The following is a 22,532-nucleotide window of genomic DNA, read 5'->3' as shown; positions in this document are numbered from 1 at the left end:
TGCTCTGTATGGTGTATTGTCCCAATGGATGGATCTTTTGCATAAATGAGATCCAACTGTATTTCGTTGATAAATTGCTCTACTCGCCGCTAATCATCCTCAAGGAAACTCTCATGCTTTGAATTGTAAATAAATTGAGGTTGTTGTATGTACTTTCAGTTTTAGCCTGGGTTTTCAAGGCTGAATAGTGTGAAAATAAAGAAGGGTCGCCTGTCATTTTTTTCAACTGCAAGATATATACTGTACTAGCAGGGTATGATAACACATTCTCTCGGGTCACTCACCCGCATTTGATTTTTCAATTATTTATTTTCATTTATTATCTTGCCAAAACGAAGTTTTTGCAAGATATGTTAGTCAGCTAGTATGTTTTTTTTATTTATTTATTTTATTTTTTGTTTGTCTGTAATCACGTATCGATCACTGCAGAGCACAGTTATCATTGGAAATTTTTGTAACTTCGCATAGAGTCCTATAGAGGTCCCTTTCAGCACATAAAATTTTCAAGGTCAAGGTCAAAGGTCAAGGTTACTTTGTCGCAAGTCAGGGGAGTCGACAAAACCCTTATTTTTTAGTAATTTTGATCGGATCGTCTTCAAACTTCATGGGAATATAGTTCATGGTCTGGTGCTCAGCTGATTAATTTTTGGTGGCGATCGGCCTTGACCTTCATGGTTAGCGCTGGAGGTCGAAAGTTTTTGACCCCAAGGTCAAATTTTGAAATCTTAGATACCATATCGAGTTATACCTCATATGAAAGCGCTTGATAAGTGCTTTCCAGATCTGTCAAAAGTTTGACGCTATGGCGTCATTTGATGACGTCATGACTTGAAAACGGATTTTTCATGAAAATTTTATTTCCTCAGTTCTCATCAAAATCTCTTGATATTTCATGTACAATGGTCCTGGAGAGATACCATTAACCATACGGAAATATAAAGGTCAAGGTCAAAGGTCAAGGTCACAAAAAGGTCAAGCATTAAGGTCGACGAAACCCTTATTTTTTGAGTAACTTTAATCGAATAAATAAGTCACTCATGTTCACATTTTGGCAAGATACTGGTCACCCTGGGGGTGACATTGGTTTTTTATTTATATTTTAATTTATGGGTGTTTTCCAACAGTTCTGTGATATTTTCTCTGATGTATCGGCTTCATTGTCCATCGGCACACCACATTTCAGCTTTCTACCTTACCTGGAAGCCACCGTTCTTTAATATCAGTCAGAGGGTCAGTGAATGGTTAGAAAGAGCTTTCGGTATTCGATACATGTAAGTTGCGTAAGCGTATTCACACCATTCAAGGAGCGGGTAGGGATTAAATGTGTAATCATTTGTAAATCAGAATTCTATAGTAGAAATTTTTAGCTGCACCATATTTCTGAATTATACTCATAATCTATCTATCTATCTATCCATATGTAAATGAAAGTTGCAGGATTGTGTCTGAACCGGGTAAATGTCATAACCACAGCATGTACAATGCTGAATGATACCCCATTTAAGAGCTCTTGGGTCCAGACATTGCATGCGGAGGTTTACAAGTATTGTTATTCATGCAATTTCGAGTTACAGTGTATTAATTTTTGTTGCACATGTGGTGTATTTGCTCAGAGTCATTGGTTTTCACACCTACCGGAAGTTAAAATATATATATATATATATATATATATATATATATATATATATATATATATATATATATATATATATATATATATATATATATAACCACAAACTATTCAGTCAATTCTGTCAACATATAATTACCTTTTCATCGATTTACTTTAACGAGAAACCTTAACAGCCTTAACAGCTAGTGACTATGATTCTGCCAAAGGAAAATCATAACAATGAAAAAAGTGAGCGGGAGAGGGAGGGGAGGGGAGGGGGGGGTAAATGCTTCCACTTTCTTTTCATGCACATGTGAGGTGTACAAATTGAATGTTCTGACAATGCCTTGTGTCAGTGAAAGCATGAAGTTTCACGGGTGGTGCACAGTCTGGCTGGTTTGCACACCTACCATCTATCTATAATTCCAGCAATCTCTGTATGTCTGTGAGCGCTGTTTCTCGACAACCCCTGGCCCGATCTAATTGAAACTTGCCAGGTATATTGCTGGGGACCTGAGGATGTGCCTTTTCAAGGTTTGATATTAATCGGACAAGTGGTTCCCAAGTTATGGCCATTTATTTACCAAACCAATGACAGGACACGTTGCTGCGTAGGCGTGGCCGTTGGGGAAGAGATCCTCAGCCACGTTCCCCATTACGGGTTACAACGTACGGAGTTGCGGATAGTGATGACTTGCTGTATTCTAATAATTTCTCGATTTCTTATGCGCATTTATAGATAAACACAATGCCCCAATCCAGTCGTCGTTTACGAGAGTGAAGGAACGGCCTGTAAGTTTGTTTGAAAGTTTGTTTTTTTTGCACATACGGCCACGCACGTACGGGCACGCAAGAGCGAAAGAACGGCCTGTGTGGTTGTTGTTTCTGGCACGCGGTTTGAAAGTTTTTTTTTTCTTTTGCACGTACAGCCACGCACGTATGGCATGCACTAGTAAGTAAAAAATAATATATAACCATAAATTATTCCATCATTTCCATCCAAGGAATAATTTCCTTTTTTTTTAGATTTTGGAGTTGGGAGGGGAGAAGGATGGATGCGTACTTGGAGTTGGGGGGCGAAGAGGGATGTTCACTTGGAGTTTGGAAGGAAGGGAGAAAAGCACACATGGAGTAGGGAGGAGAAGAGGGATGTGCACTTCGAGTTGAGAAGGGGGAGGGAAGTTCACTTGGAGTTGGGAGGGGAGGGAGGGATGCAGACTTGGAGTTGGGAGGGGAGGGAGGGATATTCACTTGGAATTGGGAGGGGAGGGAGGGATGCGGACTTAGAGTTGGGGGGGTGCAGACTTGGAGTTGGGAGGCGAAGAGGGATGTTCACTTGGAGTTGGAAAGGAAGGGAGAAAAGCACACTTGCAGTAGGGAGGAAAAGAGGGATGTGCACTTCGAGTTGAGAAGGGGAAGGGATGTTCACTTGGAATTGGGAGTGGAGGGAGGAATGCGCACTTGGAGTTGTGAGGGAGGAGGGATGTTCACTTGGAATTGGGAGGGGAGGGAGGGATGTGGACTTGGAGTTGTGAGGGAGGAGGGATGTTCACTTGGAATTGGGAGGGGAGGGAGGGATGCGCACTTGGAGTTGTGAGGGAGGAGGGATGCGGACTTGGAGTTGGGAGGAGGGGGAGTGAGGAAATGGAGTTGGGAGGGGCAGAGGGATGTGCAAATGGAGTTGGGGGGGGCGGAGGGAGGTGCATCTGGAGTTGGTAGGGGAGAGGTATGTACAATTGGAATTAGAAGGGGTGGAGGTATGCAGACTTGGCGTTGAGGGGAGGGGAGGTATGCAGAAAAGGGGAGCCACAGGCCTGGGGTTGGGAGGAAGGGGGTGGGGTTGAGGAATTGAAGAATAAAGGGGGAGTGGAGGACAGAGAGTGGAGTGGGGGGCAAGGAAATGGCAGAGAAGGGTTAGAGTTGGGGAAGGGGGGTTGAGGCTTTGATGGTGTCCGGGGGGGAGGGGTGGGGGAGTAAAGGCTTGGAGTGTGGAGGGAAGGAGGGGGATTGAAACTATTGTAGGGCTTGATGACTCTTGGGGTTTGGAAGGAGGCTTGAGGACTTGAGTAAAAATAGGACTGTGTGCCCTGAAGCTCACCCGGATCAGGAGCAACAATCACTCAAACCCGCCACAAGACCCCCTTAGACACTGATTTTTTTTAATGCCATGAACAAACTTTGGTACATCATGAGTGATGAAGGTTGTGGTCAAGTTTCATTGAAATTGTGTGTGTAGTTTTGGAGAAGACAGCAAATACCAATTTTTTGGGGGGGGGGGGAGGGTCACCCCCGCTGTAGACCCTTTTAATGAGCGAAGATTTTGATGCGGTCGATACACTTTGATACATCACGGGTGATGAAGGCTGTAGTCAGTTTCATCATTAATTAATGTGTAGTTTCGGAGAAGAGAGCAAAGACCTATTTTGAGGGGTCCACCCCCCCTCCCCCATAGACCCCCTTAATGAATGCAGATGTTTATGCAGTCGATAAACTTTGGTACATCATGAGTGTTTAAATGTTGTGGTCAAGTTTTATCGAAATCCTGTGTGTAGTTTCAGAGAAGGGAGCAAATACCTACTTTATGTGGTCAACCACCACCACCCCCTCCTCCTCCTCCCCCACATCCAGAGATCCCCTTAATGAGCACAGATTTTGATGCAGTCAATACATCTTCGTGAGAATTCAGATATGAAGCTTGTCACCAAGTTTTAACAAAATCGTATGTTTGGTTCAAGTGATAATGACTGAAGTGTTTGCAGACTAACTCACTCACTCACCTACGGACACTGCTCAATCGCATAAGTTCACCTGACTAAAGTCCAGGTGAACTAAAAACGAATAGAAACACAAATTATTCAACCAAGTCTGTACAACAAATAATATCCTTCGTTGAGAATCCTTAGTACTCTGTTAGTGACTATGATGTGGACTTGGAGTTGGGAGGGTTGAGAACTTGAAGAAAAAAGGGGAAGCTGTGGACCTGGATTTGGGAGGAGGAGGTTTGGATACTTAAATAATAAAGGGGGAGTGGAGGACAGAGAGTTGGAGTGGGGGGGGTAAGGGACAGATTTGGGAAAGGGGGTTGAGGCTTTCAGGGGTTGATGGGTTGAGGACTTGAAGAAGAAACGTGGAGCTGTGGAGCTGGAGTCAGGGGTGTGGGGGGTAGGAAGTTTGAGGATTTGATGAAGAAAGAGCAATAAGAGGGCTGTGGAGGGGGGAGGTGGGGGATTGAGGACTTCAAGAAGAAATGGGGAATGAAGGACAAGACTTGGGGTTGGGGAGGGGGCAGAGAAGAGATATAGTTGGGAAAGGAGGGTTGAGGTTTTGGGTCGGGGTTGAGGACTTGAGGTTTCGGGGCTTATGGGGCTTATAGACTTGGGGGGGGGGGGGAGTTGAGGACTTTAGTAAGAAAGGGGGAGGATAAGACAGATAGTTGGAGTGGGGGACAGCAAAGGGACAGAGAGCTTGTCGAGGGGGTTTGAGGACTTAGGGCTGGGAGGTGGGGTAGGGGGAGTAGTTGAGGAGTTGAAGTCACGTCTTACATTATGCAGAACTTCCACCAATCTCTGCCATTTGGCTGTCAAAGAACATTCCTAGTAAACTCCCTATACATTCCACACTCCATTGGGAACGAATTCCCTGACAACAGCCCGGTGGGACCGGGTTATCTGCTCGTATTAGTAATATGTATATAATAAAAGATAAACTCACATGTCCCATTGTCGCCGAGTTCCTCAGAAGACTTCTGTCATGAGAACAGGAACAGTAACCAGCTGTCGATCGTGCTGCACAAACAAGGGTGTCCGGAAGAGGAAAGTTCTTTAAAACTCAGAACACTGGAAGTTACTCAGAAGTGGGAAGTTACTGGACATTCTTGGGAAATGGATTTTTTTTTTTTGTTGAACAACCAGAATCACGAGGGCATTGTGGTTACACAAAGACAACAATTGATCTGTGTACCTTGTGAACGAATCTAGCCATTTTCCCCTGAAAAACTCAGTCATGTTATGAGATAAAGACACACAAAAAGGAAGTGTGCACTGCTGTCTCAGCTTCAATTTATATTCGGTTTATTTACATGACAGTGATTTGGCCATGGTGTTTCGGTGTTATAGTGTTGTATCGCTTTCTGTCTTTGACTTGTTCTCATTCAACTCTTTAAAGTGGTATCACATCAGTTTAGGGACATAGTATGTGAAGAAACTTGCGCGGACTTCAAATTAATGAAGTCGGGTAAGTTTGAAACATAAGAGTAATTGATATAATCAAATGTCAGATGTTAGTCTTCTGATAAAAGGGCTTTCAACTTCATGTATAACAGAGGTGTGAAGAATTTCAAATCTCCTCTTCCTAGCTAACCCTAACACCGAAAGCACCACCCTGCCACGCACCTCTTGGTGTGTTTTTGCAGAATGAAGTGTTTTATGGGGGTCGGAGTACAAATTCTGCCACCAACCTCCTAGGAAAGGTAGTCCACTGCAGAAGGATGTCCGCAGACGCAGTACGGCACCCGATTGGATAGCCTTTGGCTCACAAGAAGCTCCTCTACCCTTTGACAGGTTTTGTCTTTAGTCCTGCTTGCTGTCCATGTCCATACACCCTCCACACCAGTGGGACCTGATGGGAGGAGACAGTTTAGTCGCCGACACTCGACCATGAACAGGTTATTATGGGTTTACATGTTACCTGTAGCAAGTTACAGGTCTTATCTGGACTCACCTGATCTGATCTGGCCTGACCTGAGTTGACGTGAGTTAATTATAGCATCTTGCCAACTCCAATTGACCCTCAATAATTGGTCACCTAGGGTTTGTGTGAACTGTGCGACAAAGTCCAAAAATCCACTTCCTATAAACATACAGATGCCTCCATCTGTAGACATTTTATTTTCTTATTCGCTGACATTTAGTGTAAGCAACTCACAGACAGAAACCATTCTCTTGTTTTCCTTTCTTTGTATCCAGTGTTTCGCATACTCGTGTTTATAAATGACGAGGAAAAGTTCCCGTACCTAGTGACGAGAAAAGTTTAAGTTGATCTATCAATTTAAATTATTTCATGGACTTTAAAAAGGTTAATTGTGTTGCACTCTTCATTTCACTCAGAACCAAAGCTCTGAACTACGTACACCACACACCGCAAAATGGTGGTGCAACATTGGGCGGCGGAGATTCAATTTGTTTAAAAAGAGTGCAAAATATCCTGCATGCTCAATAAAATTTGGCATCAACATTATTCATGCCTGTTACCCATCATTTCAAATGTAAATGTTGAGCTTTTCCAACACAGCACAGGAAGCGGCCGCCATAAAAGGGAGACAGATGAACGCACGGACAGACACCACAGTTTGCAATTATAATAATAAATGCCAGTGTGTGTGTGTGTGTGTGTGTGTGTGTGTGTGTGTGTGTGTGTGTGTGTGTGTGTGTGTGTGTGTGTGTGTGTGTGTGTGTGTGTGTGTGTGTGTGTGAATGTGTCAGTGTGTGTGCCTCCTCCCTAACTGCAAAACCATGAAACTGAGCAGTCTGAAACTTTGCATGCAAACTAAGAAAACTCCAAGGAAGTGCAAGAGTGAAAACAGGATGTTTGGGTTCATTAAAACACCCCTTTTGAAAATAATTAACGGCCTTATTTATTTTTATCCTCGGTCACTGCTCTCTATGGGGTCTTAAAACGTTTCCTAGGTAACCTTGCTGGGGTCTGAAACTGCCATGTTTTTTGGCCTGCTCAACCACACCTTGACTTGGAAGAGGCCACAACAATTTCTTAATGATAAAGTTTTTTTTCTCACTTTTCTCACTCATATTATCGAATGCCTGTTCATCATAGCAATGTTGATCAACTTATGTGAAATTTCAATGCTTATAAAAGCCTGGAGACGGCAGCGTTCGTGGCTTTATTTCATTTCCGCACATGCGATAACCTCGAGAAACTCTTAAACTTAGCAGAATGACAAAATTTAAGCTCCAGAATTGAACCTACAAGCAATTCCGACTCCTAACAAGTGTTCATTTGTCCAAATCGGACATATTTGACATTTTGGGTATCTCCGGCGAGGTGTAGTTTAATACGACGGTTTAGTGATTGCTAATCATGTGCCAAGCGAGCTGTTTCATTGGAGTGTTTAAGCCACTTGGCAAGTGCTCCACAATATTCACACTGTCACTGAATACTGTATGTCGATCGACTTGAACAAAGTTCATAGCTACTCACTTGCGTTGGCCACGTGTTGTTCTGCGGTGCAACAGGCATTGGCCAGCTTGCTTAAAATGTGAAATTTTATTTTCCATGACAATTCCCGTTTTTGTTCTTCCATTATAGTATGACCTGTCAATTTGGTATAAATAAATACAAATAAAAATTAAACGTTTCGCGTTTTAAAATTTCTTCAACTGTTTTGTGCATTGCGTGGGGAAGCCACTTGGCATGTTCTTTAAGTTTCAATTGCAACACTGCATTTCTATACCAGAGGCAGGAAGGCAAATACATTATATAATCACAATGAGAAAAAAATATTTTCAGTTGTGAAGTAATGAATCGCCACACCACGGCGGGAAAGCTGAGAGGTACACATGCTTACTCTGTGCAGCCTGGGTTTGAATCCCGACCCAGCTATAAACTCTCAACCTGGTGTTTCACAGGCAGAGTGATTCATCAATGTGTGTGTCCTCTCTCGGATGGATGATAAACTGGCCAACACATCTGCCAGAATACTTCACCCCTCTCCCTCTCACCCCTACCCACTCTCCCACCCCTCTCCCTCTTTCCCTCTCTTTCTCTCTGACTCCACCCCTCTCCCCTCCCCTTTCCTCTTCCCTCCCTCTCTCTCCATCCCTCTATCTCTCGATTCCAACCCTCCCCTAGTCCCCCACCATATCTTCTCTGTTGAGGGGACTGGAGTATGTACGAATCAGATTCAGAGCCAACCCAGGATGTGCAAAGGTCGCTGCTTGTATGAGCTGTTGGTTTTGAATGCTCCCCAGGTCTCAAAGTGTGTGTGTGTGTGTGTGTGTGTGTGTGTGTGTGTGTGTGTGTGTGTGTGTGTGTGTGTGTGTGTGTGTGTGTGTGTGTGTGTGTGTGTCGTTGATTGGTATCTCCATATGTGAGTTTCAGAATGTAGAATGGAGTCCTCTCAGGGTGGGCTCAAAGTATCCACCTTAATTTTGGAAAGGGGTCATGATTCATGGATCAAGCTGTCAATTTTTTTATACTCAAAGTTTTGTGCCATGGGCTCCCTTCAGGATTGTCACTGAGCCCAAGACAGCTTCCAACTGTAGTTTGTTTGTCGTAATATTCCCAGGGATGGTTTTTAGCTCACCTGAAACATAGTTCCGGGGAGCTTATGGGATGGCACTTCATCCATCCATCTGTCCATCCACAAATACTTCAACTTCTCTGAAACTATACATTCGATTTCAATGAAACTTTACCACAACCTTCATCACCCATGATGTACCAAAGCTTGTTCAAGGCATTAAAAAAAAAAATCCATAGGTATTTACTTTCTTTTCCATTATATATTTTGTGTGTCATCCATGCCAACCAGTGGTTGCCTGGTTATCTTACCCAGCCACTACCAGGTGAGCACCCAGGGGTGTTCCACCTATGTTTAATATCTCTGTGAGGTTCTTTGTCATCAATCCTGTAGGATTGATCAATCCTGTAGGTCCAGCTATCACTGGGACAACTTTGGCATTCTTCAGCTTCCAGGATCTTCTCACTTCATTCTTGAGGTCTTGGTGTTTGGTAATTTTCTTGATTTCTGCATCGTTTAGTCCAAAATCACTGGTTTTAATACCTCAGTCAGCAATGCCTTCTTCTCTTTTTTGTACCTAAGTATGATATGTGGTCGCAACACTTTGCTTTTGATGTTTATGCTCAATAGGATCATTAGGTTGTAAATGAGGGGTACTTCCATGTTTTCAGTGATTACTTTTGGTTCATGTTGCCACAAATTTTCTGGAACTGGGACATCAAAGCTTTCGCAGATTAAGGCCCTGTCACACCTTGTATTGACGATTTAGCCAACGTATGCCTGACGTATGCAAAATTGGGCTAAAACGCCGGCACACGTCGAATACGTTATGGGTAAGTTTGTATCCGTTAAGAGCACGCTGAAAAACACTGCCATACGTCGTAGTACGCTGGCTTTCATCGTTGTACTTTGCGGTTGTCCTCAAATTTTAGCATGCTTGAAATTTTACGACGTATGCCAGTGTATGACTCACGTTCCTCTACGCTGGCCATAAGTTGTCGGCACGTTATGCGATCATTGACACACGTTACTTGTAAGTTACTCATAAGTCGAAACACGTCGAGGTAATGATTAGCGTACCCGAAACTTATTTATAACCTATGAGTAACGTGTTGTAGGCACGTTACACGATCGTTGACACACGTTGAGGCACGTTATGCGATCGTTGACACACGTTGAGGCACGTTATGCGATCGTTGACACACGTCGAGGCATGTTACTTGTAAGTTACTCATAAGTCGAAACACGTCGAGGTAATGTTTAGCGTACCCGAAACTGATTTATAACCTATGAGTAACGTGTTGTAGGCACGTTACACGATCGTTGACACACGTTGAGGCACGTTATGCGATAGTTGACACACGTCGAGGCACGTTACACGATCGTTGACACATGTCGAGGCATGTTACTTGTAAGTTAATCATAAGTCGAAACACGTCGAGGTAATGCTTAGCGTACCCAAAACTTATTTCTAACCTATGAGTAACGTGCTTTGAACCGATGTGTAACGTACCTCCAACGCATATTGACATATGTAGACGTATTTGATTGACGTCTTCCGGATGAACACAGAACTTTCTGAACGTGTTTCTAATTTACAGCTCTCTTATAATGTCGTATTGGCAGCGTTTAAAAAAAAAAACAACAAAAAAAAACAACAACAATAACTTCTGATATTTCGTCACGTGCCGTTACGTCACGTCCGATTGCCTCTTCAGTTTGCTCATGTCTTATTCTTAGTTCCTCCTCTGTGAATATTTTCTGTTTGAGGATATTGTCACGTCAACGTCGAAACTTAAAAGCAATTGTCCGAATATATTTTAAATTTCGTGATAGACTAAAAAAAAAATAAAAAAAAAACAACAACAACAACTTCAGATATTTCATCACGTGCCTTCACGGAGCCAAGAATAAAAAAAGAAAATGTACCTTGACAGAGAAAATAAGTTTCGGGTATGCTAAACATTACCTCGACGTGTTTCGACTTATGAGTTCTTACAAGGAACTTGTGTCGACGTGTGCCAAGGATCGCATATCGTGCCTATAACTTATTCCCAGCGTAGCGGAACGTGTGAGCCATACGTGGAATACGTCATAGAATTTTCAGCATGCTTGAAATTTCACGACGTACGAGACGTACCACGAAATATGACAGCGTACTTCATCGTTTTTCAGCGTGCTCTTAACGTATACACAACTTACCCATACCGTATTCGACGTGTGCCAGCGTTTTAGACACATTTTTCATAGGTCGGCATATGCTGGCTAAATCGTCAAGGTGTGACTGCGATGTTGACGCTTCCAATTCTCAGGCGGTTACGATTTAAATTGGCGTGCGGCAGGTTTTTAACAGGCTACGCCGCGAGTTCGTCGGCGATACGTGCAGCGCGCTATGCCAAAGTTAAACTATCGTTGGGCATAGGTTATGAACACCGACAACAGGCTAAGTATTCGTTGGTATAAGTTATCTATAAGGCAACGAAACGTTCTGTGCCCGTTACTAATATGTTATGAATACGACGAAAACTTTTTTAAAAAACATCAAAATTTCAGCGTACGCCAACGTTTTACATACATTTTTATACGTTGCCATTGCCGGCGAAATCGTCAAGGTGTGACAGCGCCTTTAGACAGGGCAAACCCAAGTTAAAACTTACATTTTTCCAGTCAAGGTTTTCTCAGTGGATTCATCATCCTGAACCCATACCATTTGATATTAGCTTGGGGGCCACCCAGAATTTTGCCTCAAATTCAAGATGGTGGCCAAAATCCAAAATTACCACCAAAATTACCTTTAGGAGATTTATACTGCCTCAGTGTTTCCTGTCAAGATTTTTTTCAGTGGTTCTGTCATCCTGAACATATATCCTTTGAGATTAGCTTGGGAGCCACCCAGGATTTGGCCTAAAATCCAAGATGGCCGCCAAAAAAAATCAAAATGGCTGCCAAAATTAAATTAATTAGGTTTATACTGCCTTATAGTTTTTCCTGTCACATTTTTCTCAGCAGTTCCAGCTTACTGGACCTATAGCCTTTAAAATTAGCTTGAGGGCCACCCAGGATTTGACCTCAAATCCAAGATAGCTGCCAAAATGGCCGTCAAAATCATCTGAATTATATTCAAACAAACTACCTCTTAGGTTTTCCTATCAAAGTTTTCTCAGTGGTTCCGCCATTCCAAACCTCTGTTCTTTGTTATTAGCTTGGAGGGCACCCAGGATTTGACCTCAAATGCAAGATGGCCACGAAAGACCAAAATGGCCGCCAAAATTACCTCGAAATTGAATTAATAAGGGTTCTCTTTTCCTGTTAAATTAACTTTTTGTCCTAATATGGGGTTTATGATGGTACCGGAAATTGATTTTGGGGTCTGGAATACTCAACTGAGCTTTATTATCATGACTTGTAAATATGACATTCTCACTCAAAACAGGCCACAAAATGTAAATTGAGATAATATTAACCGCATTTTATGGTCATCCTACAGTTCAATTCACCAACAAAATGGGCGATGCAAACACATAATTAAGATAGAAGTCACTGTCCGTCTGTGAGTCACTTGAGTGGTCTGCTTAAATACTGCCAGAAGAGGTAGCCGACTGCTCTTCAATGCTGTCGCTGTCACTTCCAGTACTCTCGTCCCCTTCTGTGCTGTTGTCTCCTTTGTCCTCACTATGGCTGGGTCTCATTCTTCTCTTCTTCTTTGGGGGCTGGGCCTTGTCTCTCGTATCTTCTGTGTCTGCATCATAATTAATGTCACCTGTATGATCGGAAATGATTTGAATGCTTTGTCAAATTGATTTCGATAATATAAGGCTGTGAATTGTATTACTAAATGACAAACAACAAGTCTGAAACAGCAAATGGAAACCTTGCGTAGCTTTACCATAAATAAATGTATATTTACCTGGTGTTAACCTTCTTCTGCTGCTCATCACTGAAAGGCTTGGTGGGAATTGGGAGTAGGTGAACCATATTGGCTGAATACCATCTTCCGTTTATTCCCAACCTCTGTGTTTGATGGAAGGATACTCAATATCTTGTTTCAGACATTGATACCAGATGAAAGCTTGTAAATTGCTCCTCTTGAGGTGTTCATTGGTGCTACTCTCATCTGGCAAGATACTTGAACTGGATTTCACTTTCTGTTTTGCCTACATTCTGATCCTTGTTCTCACATACTCTTCATGTTCACTTCCAGCATACATCCAGGTTCTAAAGAAGGTCTTAGCATCGGCGATGTCTTCAACTGAAGTGCGCGATGTGCCAAGTTGCGAGAGGAGTTGGAACTTTCCCAGTTTCTTCGTCTTCTTCAGTGGTTTTACTTTACCAACACCAAATGGAAAAGAGGTTGTATCACACCCTGTAATGCTGTGATAGGCAGGAAGTGCTTGACACATTTCGTCACCAAATCGATTAGTTAGAGCTTTGACGCTAACATACCTCTCATGGTCAATCTTCATCATCCAGTCTTGTAATGGTTTAATGACAGAATAAGCATAGGTCAGGAGAACAAACACATCTGTATCTGTCACCCTGACAATTACAGGATCTGTTAACTTGGATGCATGGAGGATGAGTCTGGTGTCAGCTTCGTGGTAGTTGCAGGAGTCAAGCATCTCGATTTTGAGTTGCGTTATTAACCAGGTATTATCTTCCTCTGTCACAGTTAGTGGAACTTTCAGCTTGGATCTCACAGCATCGATCTTGTTGTAATCGACAAGAAATCGAATCGGTTCTGTCTTATTTTCTGAGTTTCGCAGAAACGAGTCCAAATTTTTCCCTTTAGGCATGTCCTGTTCAGAGCTTGTGATGTGAGTTCTTCTTCCAGGTGTGCCACGGCGATGTTGAGCGAGCTCCTTCGTTGTGGCTGTACTGTATGAATCAAATATGATTCCCAGTTGCTGCGGTTTGGAGTCACTTGCTGGCAAGCAAAATTTCAACAGGGCTGCTGCATATTTTCCCCAAGTTTGCTGAGCAGGAACAGATTTCACAGCAGCCATTCCATCTATAAGCCAATTTCCTTCATGTGGCGGGTTCTCACGGACTGATTCAGACTCTTCTACGTGGTAGTTCCTCAATGCTGCTTTTGAACCTTGTCCCAAATCTCTCTCTGGTGTGGCTAGAGCTAGTGGGACAGTAGTCAAGGGATATGAATGCGCCTCTTCTGGAGATGTTGCTTTGCCTACCAGTAACCCGAAGGCCTGTCTGTCTTCTTTCAGGATATTAACAACTTTTGGGTCTTTCTTGGCCTTCTCCATCCCGGTTTTGATCTTGAGCTTGGTAATCTTGTCAAAGAAATCGACTCGTTCTTCCCCACTGGCTTTGAGTCTCAAGTCAACAAATTATTTATATTTCTGTTCTCCAGCTTCTGCAGATGACATCAATCCCCTTACAACATCACAATCAATTTCCACACCAGTCTTCGTATGATGAGCGGGACCATTCAGGAATGGGTCGAAGTATTTGTCAAGCTGAAGTACGAGATTATGAACTATATTTTCATGGTGTATTCGGGCCGCTATTGTGGTCTCCTTGTGGGCTGAGGAGGTGATGATATTTAGCCTTTCCTTCAGTGTAGCTCTGATCTTAGCCATGATATGACTCGTCTTGACGAATGTGTCTGTTGTGCTCTCATTGGTACTGTATCCGCCTTGCATTGGACCACCTCTGACCTTCACTTCTCGGTTGATTGTGGTCTCAGTTATCAAATCCTCATGGATTGTAGAGAAGGGCTCACAAGACAATGGCACACCATCCAGAAATGTCTCCCTCCCAGGTCCCATAGTTATTGCACAGCCCCTAAACCCTGCTTTCTGAGAACGGAACATTCTGGGGGACAAATAAGACGAAATATCAATTTTGAGGTAATTTTGGTAGCCATTTTGGTTTTTCGTGGCCATCTTGCATTTGAGGTCAAATCCTGGGTGCACTCCAAGCTAATAACAAAGGACGCAGGTTTGGAATGGTGGAACCACTGAGAAAACTTTGACAGGAAAACCTAAGAGCTAGTTTGAATATAATTAAGATGACTTTGACGGCCATTTTGGCAGCTATCTTGGATTTTATGTCAAATCCTGGGTGGCCCTCAAGCTAATTTTAAAGGCTATAGGTCCAGTATGCCGGAACTGCTGAGAAAAATTTGACAGGAAAAACTATAAGGCAGTATAAACCTAATTAATTTAATTTTTGCAGCCATTTTGATTTTTGGCAGCCATCTTGGATTTTAGGCCAACTCCTGGGTGGCTCCCAAGCTAATCTCAAAGGATATATGTTCAGGATGACAGAACCACTGAAAAAACCTTGACAGGAAACACTACGAGGCAGTATAAATCTCCTAAAGGTAATTTGTTAGGCAAAATTCTTTTGTTAGGCAAAAAAAAAAAACAAAAAAATTGTTAGGCAAAATTCCTAAAGGTAAAGCCACCATCTTGAATTTGAGGCAAAATTCTGGGTGGCCCCCAAGCTAATATCAAATGGTATGGGTTCAGGATAATGAATCCACTGAGAAAACCTTGACTGGAAAAAATGTTAGCTTTTCCTTGGTTTTGCCCTGTCCAGATGTGCCGATGGATTACATTCAAAACTCTGTTGTGTCGTTCTATGTACAACTGTACTTACATGAGTTTGTTTGTGTGTGCATGTTTGGTCATTAAGCATAACATATCATTCTCTTTACTGAGCCTGGTGTTGGCGCAGTGGTTAGGGCAGCGGCTTGGGATCCAAAAGGTCCTGAGTTCAAGCCCCGTTGGGCCACTGAATTAATACACCAGGGGGTTGACTCAACCTGTCATCCTTCCGAGGTCGGCAAAATGAGTACCAGTATACTGGGCCGGTGTATACCCCGGTTAAAATAGGTGTACCATATCCCTGTGTCGTAAGAGGCGACCAGGGTTGCGTCAGGAAGGGCATCCGGCGTAAAACATGTGCCAAATCACTATGCGGATCATACGGATGATCCGCTATGGCGACCCCTAACGGGAGCAGTCAAAAGAAGAAGAAGAAGAAGATATATGTATGTATGTATGTATATATATATATATATATATATATATATATATATATACATATATATATATATATATATATATATATATATATATATATATATATATATATATATATATATATATATATATATATATATATATACACACACACACACACAACACACTAAGTGGATATACCCGAAGGAAAGTGGGACTTCCTAGAACAACCTGGAGGAGAACAGTGGAAAAATAAAGAAAAGAGATAGGATAGAGATCATGGGATGAAGCCAGGCAGATAGATAGCCACAAACAGGGCAGACTGGAGAATACGCACTGCAGCCTTCTGGGTCACTTGGCCCGAAGAGCAAAGATGAGACGAGATGATATATATATATATATATATATATATATATATATATATATATATATATATATATATATATATATATATATATATTTAAAAATAGTGCTGATAGAAAGTCGACATCTCCTTTCAAAATTTTCTCCTTTTGTTGACTAATAGCCTGGAATTAAACTACATTAAAATAGACTTTCTCCACATTTATTTACACACCGTAACCCACAACTTCCAAGTGAAAATCAAATTAAACAAATTTCAGAAAATTAATAAAAAATACAAAACTGGAATATCTTGGTTGACCAAGTGGATAAGTGGTTGGAGAGATAAGCAAACTAATTTTTATCTCCGGTTTGTTAACCTTGTTGTCTTTATTGGTTTCTAGTCTTCAAAAGATATCAGTTAATGAAAATTGCTTTTCCTTTTATTTTGCCGAATAGACCCAAACGTGGTGCGTCATAGGGTTTCTTCTTCTACATATTAGTTGCGGTATTGGCTGGAGCGTGCGTGATGCAAAAGTTTTTTTTTTTTTGTTAATCTTCTGACCATTCATTGGGACCGGTAGGGGCCATTCATTGCAGCTCCTGTTTGTTTTGCCTTTAATAGCCCCCTACCAGTTTCACTGGAGGGGACTATAGGTTTGTTCTCCATCTGTCCGTCTTTCCGTCCGTCTTTCTGTCCGTCTTTCCGTCCGTCTTTCCGTCCGTCTTTCTGTCTGTCTGTCTGTCTGTCTGTCTGTCTGTCTGTCTGTCCGTCGCATTTGTGGTTTTTCAGACATTTTTTCCAATACCATTTAACATATTCAACTGAAACTTGGTACACAGCCTTATTATGATAAGTTACAGAAAAAGTTCAAGTTTCATGGCGTTTCATCAACTTTTCACAGACATATACAGTATACACCCTTTTTGGACTTTAAAAAAAATCACATCTGTAGGGGACATGCATTGCAAAGCAATTCTCACTCTTGTTTATATCATCCTTCCTCCTGGCTCACTGGTGCTTGGCTCCTTGTGCTCTATCTGATTATCTGCCTCGATGTATTCTCCTCTGGCTGTCTCTCCTTGACTTCTGAGCTCATCAACATGTTCAGGTAATCATTCAGACATTAATATGTCTATTTATTGTGCAGATATATTCCAAAGACTTAATAGTGGACCTCACATTTCCTTGGCATTCAATTTCCACATCAAATTTTTACATCTTCATCAAAATGTGCTCTCGTCAAAGGTACAAGAATATCACCTGTTGACCTACAATGCTAATCGCAAAACACATACAAGTGAACAGCATTAACTTTTTGATAATCACATATAATAATTTATTTCACAGATGCACAATGTTTAAAAGTACTGTGTTTTAGAAAAAGTTAGTGAAGATTAAGATATGTTTATAATTTTAATAACCCATCTATTGTGGACAACTTTTCATGGTCCATCACTTGGACTTGTATAGTTGCATAATACACTTGTGGCAGATTTAGAATAGAATATGAGTCTACATTACCTTAAAATATTCACAAACGGTACAGTATTTCCTCAACCATTGTACAGTGACAATTTTACAATGACAACTAATAATATTTTTCAAGTACAGTAACTCTTTGGCCTGATATGTATATATTAAAAAAATTAAATAAGCGCCATCAGATAGAAATTTTAAAACATTTGTCCACAATAATTTAGACTAAATCTTGATATTTATTCCTTTTACAGCATTTTCACTAAACAATCTCACATTTCATTTTTCAACTCAACGTTAGGCTCCAGACTTGCTGATCAATGTCCAACAAGGAAGCACATTTACACAGGCACTTAATCTTCCGGCTGTTTCGATCGACTTACATAGATCTGGTCACGTCCTGCAATGTCCGAACATCGCAAAGAGAAACTTGCATTGAGCTCTAAGCTTATGATGGAGTTTTTTTTTGTTCTGGGAGTGTCATTAAACAACAGGATATGCTCTTGCGGTTGATGATTAAAAAGTGCAAGTGTTCACACTTACAGCATAGCAGAGAGTTTATTGTGGTGTGCTTGTGGTGAAAGAGGTTAAACTTCATGCTTTATCAACAAATTTTTGGTTTAGATTTAGCTATCTATCAAAAAACAGAAATATTAACGTGTGAATTTTACCAGTCGTTTGGTCATTTTCCATCTTGCTTGAAGTGTTATCAAACTCTCACATTAGAAAGCAATGCATTTGCCCTTTCATGCAGACCATGAAGTAACGTTTGGGATATTTCCCCTCATTAACGATGAATTTTAAAGGTGCAGATGAAACTATGGACATGTTTAGGTCGTAAATCAAACAAACTAGACGCTGCAATTTTAATAGCAAAATATTTTTGCGATTTATCTCGATTTTGTACTCACTGTTCTTGCGCAAGTATTTATTACTTATATAACCGAATTTAATATAATGCAACAACTCAGCTTTTCAACAACCCAAAGTGCAATTGCATTTTTGGAAGGCTGGTTGAAAGTCTTGGTCATATTTTCATATTTCATACAGGCAAGGGGGGCCTACAAAGTGGAGACCCGTCCTGGATTGTAAACTTAGCCAAGAAACTGCTTCCACAGAACCAACACTCGATGTAGAGCATGCAGCATGATGGAGGCAAATAACTGTCTTGATCCCCTTTATCATGGTGCATGATAAAGAGCATCAGGACAATAACATTCATCATGATGGATGATCAATAAATCTATTACCTCACCTAAAAAAAAATTCAGATTCACAATGATGAAGTTCTCATTTATATACATTGTTATTTTGCAGCAATTTCATCTTTTACCATGAACTGAACAAAGATCCTTGTTTTTTTTTTTTACATTGACATGACTAGAACGGCACTTGGAAGAGCACATGCCCCCCAGCAGGCTGAGCTGTTTACTTTTTGTATCCCACTGATAGGTCGGATCTGAATCCAGACCTGAACCAAAATTTAATCTGCTTGTTCTTGTCATGTCACCAACGCATCCACCAAGTTTCGGCCGAATCCGTCAACAACTGTGAAATATCATGCTATACTGTATAAAGTTTTTGGCTTCATCTCTCAATGGTGAAGAATCACTTAAATTTTTTTTCATAAAATCTCGTATATTCACCAAAATCGGATCAATTCGTCCTTGTGACACTATGTACCTAACCTGTCCAACATGTTTTGTCTGAATCCGTCCATAACTTTTTGAGATATCGTGATATAATCATTTTTAGCTGCGTCTCTCAATAGTGAAGAATCACTTTAAAATTATAGTTTTTGGATCCAGATTTTCAACAAAATCTATTCGGCTTGTTCTTGTCACACACCCAACCTGTCCCCCAAATTTCGGCTGAATCTGTCCACAACTTTTGAGCTATCCTACTCACAGACAAACAAACAAGCAGACAAATAGACAGACAGACAGACAGACAGACAGGGGTGAAAACAGAAGCTCCGTCTCTTCGGTGATGGAAGTAAATTATATTCCTTTTCTCTATACATCGTGGAGGCTCATGGAAGAGCTGGTGCTAGTACACTGAACATATCAGGACGCAACAGGACAAAAGGAAACAGTAGAGAGAGAGAGGGGGGGGACACCAACAGCAAAGCCAAAGGCTAAGACAGGGGGAGGCAAACAAACAATGCGTGTAGGGAGGAATGGGGGGCAAGAGATGCATTGGGTGGACAAGATGGATAGAGAAGGGAACTCTCAGGAGGGAAAGCAGGAAATTTGGAAGAAGGAGGGATTGGGGTGTGAGTTAAAGAGGGTAGAAAAGATCATGGTTTTGGATTGGGGGCGATCTGAGATGGTGGTGAACAGCTGTCTTGAAGACCTGGAGGGAAGAGTGAGATTGAAGAGAATGTAGAAGATGGTTTCACAGGTGGGGAAAAAGGAGGAACAAATGAGTGGAGGTGAGCAGTGATCCTGGATTTAGGTCGTTTCATCAGAAGGGGGTTGATGGTGGACCATTGAGTACTGCAGAAACCTGGATGGCACAAAGCACAGAAAGAGCAGAGGGTGCAAGACCAGAAATGAGGCGGTATAAGACAGAGAGACCACCAACCTGTTTATAATGGTGAAGTGGTAAGCCCAAAGACTCAACTTCATCGGGGGAGATTCCAATAATCATAAAGGCCTTGATTTCCATGCTGTCAAGCTTCGCAAAATGTGAGGCAGAGGAGCCAGCCCAGAGGAGAGAGCAGTACTCCATCAAGCTGCAAATTAAAGCCTTGTGTATGGATAGGAGTTCATGTTTGCCAGGGAAGGACATTGTAGGGCGGAGGATGCCCAGTCCGCGGCTGGCTTTGGAAGGCAACAAGGAAATGCGGTTTGCCCAAGAAAGATCGTGGATGATAGTGAGACCCATGAGTTTGAATGACTGAACTTCCTCAAGAGGATTGCTCAGGAAGGAAATAGAAGGGGTTGCCAGACTTTCCTTTCAGAGAGAGATTGTGAGAGTGTGAGATTTGTCAGGATTGAAAGACATATTCCGAGTGTTTGACCAGCTTTTGATTTTCCCCAAGGTCTGAAGAGAGAAATGAGGCTGCAGCCTGCCTGTCTAAAGTATGAGGGATGTCAAGGCAGAGGGTGGATTCATCAGCAAATTGATAAAGAGGATTTTTTAGAGAGTCAGAGAGATCATTGATGAAGATCAGGAATAGGACTGGGCCCAGAACACCGACTTGGGGCACTCCCGCCTTGACATGGATAGGAGATGAAAGGATTCCATTGAGTGCCACACGTTGGCTACGAGAGTAGAAGAAGTCAGTATGCCATGTGTGGAGTTGATCTTGGATGCTGTAGGTAGAAAGTTTGGAGAGTAAGGCAGGATGCCAGACTGTATCAAAAGCATGAGCTTTGTAAAGAGAGACAGCCCTGATCTCATGTCTGACATTGAGGACCATCTTCCATTGCTGGGTGAACAGAAACAGCATGTCCAAGGTGGAATGACCTGGTCTGAAACCAAATTGGTGACCTGAGATGAGGTTGTTTGAAAAAGGGAAACATTTCATATCAACTGCAATTATGGATGCCATAAGCCTGGTGCTGGTTTCCTGGTAAAGGTGGCTGGTGCTAGATCTTGTGGTCTTGAGTTCTCAGACTGTCATTCTCAGACTGTCAATGGGTACCAGATTTTTGGTAACAGGGGACATTGCATCAGCGGCATAGCAGTGCCCCTAGAGAATGATGCAGCCAAGCAACCCCAGGCTGCATGTGAATAAATAAGAATGGATTCCATGATCTGATGGGTCTGTAGTTAAGGGGGTCTGTTTTTACACCTTTTTATGTAATGTAGTGATGTTGGCTGATTTCCAAGTGGATGAAAGATGACCTAGTGCAAATGATAGGGTGAAAAGTGCAGAGAGAGGATGTGCAAGAGCAGCAAAGCAGGTTTTTAGGACACGTGAGCTGATGTCGTCTAGCCTCGTTGCAGAATCAGAGTGGAGGGTTGCCATAAACTTCTCCACCTTCTCAGGTGCAAACGACACAGGATCCAGGAGTAGTTGGTAATGACAGGGAAGGAGAAGGAAGGAATTGTGGCATTCAGCCTTCTCTTGAGTGGAGTTGGCTGTGGTGCCATTTGAAAAGAATGGAATGGATATGGAGCATACACCAGAGACAAACTAACAAGGTGCCACCAGGTTTTAGAGGTGGAAGACGAGTTTGAAAGTTCCTTATTGAGGTTGGACAGATGTTGTTTTCTGGCTTTCCGGAGAAGGGACACAAACTTGTTGTGGATTTTTGGAATGCACTGAGATTGCCTTTGGTCGGATTAGCCTTCCAGGAAGAGAAGGCAAGTTGTTTCAGAGCAACTGCCTCAGCACAGAATTCAGTGTACCATGCGTTGGAGGAAGGGTAGGATAACTGAAGATGAGACGGGATTAATCTGAGAGAGAGAGAGAGAGAGAGAGAGAGAGAGAGAGAGAGAGAGAGAGAGAGAGAGAGAGAGAGAGAGAGAGAGAGAGAGAGAGAGAGAGAGAGAGAGAGAGAGAGAGAGAGAGAGAGAGAGAGAGACGCAGAGAGAGAGAGAGACACAGAGACAGAGACAGAGAGAGAAACAGAGACAGAGAGAGAAACAGAGACAGAGAGAGAAACAGAGACAGAGAGAGAAACAGAGACAGAGACAGAGACAGAGACAGAGACAGAGACAGAGACAGAGACAGAGACAGAGACAGAGAGAGAGAGAGAGAGAGAGAGAGAGAGAGAGAGAGAGAGAGAGAGAGAGAGAGAGAGAGAGAGAGAGAGAGAGAGAGAGAGAGAGAAAAAAAAAAAAAAAGCTTTCTGTGGAAAAATTCCCAGTCTGAGTTAACATCAGGGTCAGTCGATATGGGAT

General features: G+C 42.1%; 1 protein-coding gene and 1 pseudogene across 3 annotated transcripts in view; both read right to left on the bottom strand.

Annotated features, from left to right (window-relative positions):
• Positions 1 to 22,532, bottom strand: part of LOC147031718 (C-X-C chemokine receptor type 1-like) — an 81,601-nt gene that overhangs the window by 22,471 nt on the left and 36,598 nt on the right. Inside the window, exons 1-3 of one of the 3 annotated variants that reach the window (XM_085852553.1) lie at positions 18,059 to 18,142; positions 6,069 to 6,229; positions 5,324 to 5,397 (exon numbers count right to left, since the gene is read on the bottom strand). In XM_085852553.1, coding sequence (XP_085708679.1) covers positions 5,324 to 5,332 — 9 coding nt within the window. In that variant the 5' untranslated portion in view covers positions 5,333 to 5,397; positions 6,069 to 6,229; positions 18,059 to 18,142. Of the gene's footprint in view, positions 1 to 5,323; positions 5,398 to 6,068; positions 6,230 to 18,058; positions 18,143 to 22,532 lie in introns of those variants that run through there. The other 2 variants (XM_085852562.1, XM_085852571.1) reach the window with 2 other exon arrangements.
• LOC147031719 (uncharacterized) lies at positions 12,244 to 14,685 on the bottom strand (annotated as a pseudogene).

This window comes from Eptatretus burgeri, chromosome 2 (assembly GCF_056783735.1).
Source record: "Eptatretus burgeri isolate ZD-2024b chromosome 2, Ebu_testis_v1, whole genome shotgun sequence".
Lineage (NCBI taxonomy): Eukaryota > Metazoa > Chordata > Myxini > Myxiniformes > Myxinidae > Eptatretus > Eptatretus burgeri.
This window is presented reverse-complemented; position numbering and strand designations above follow the sequence as displayed.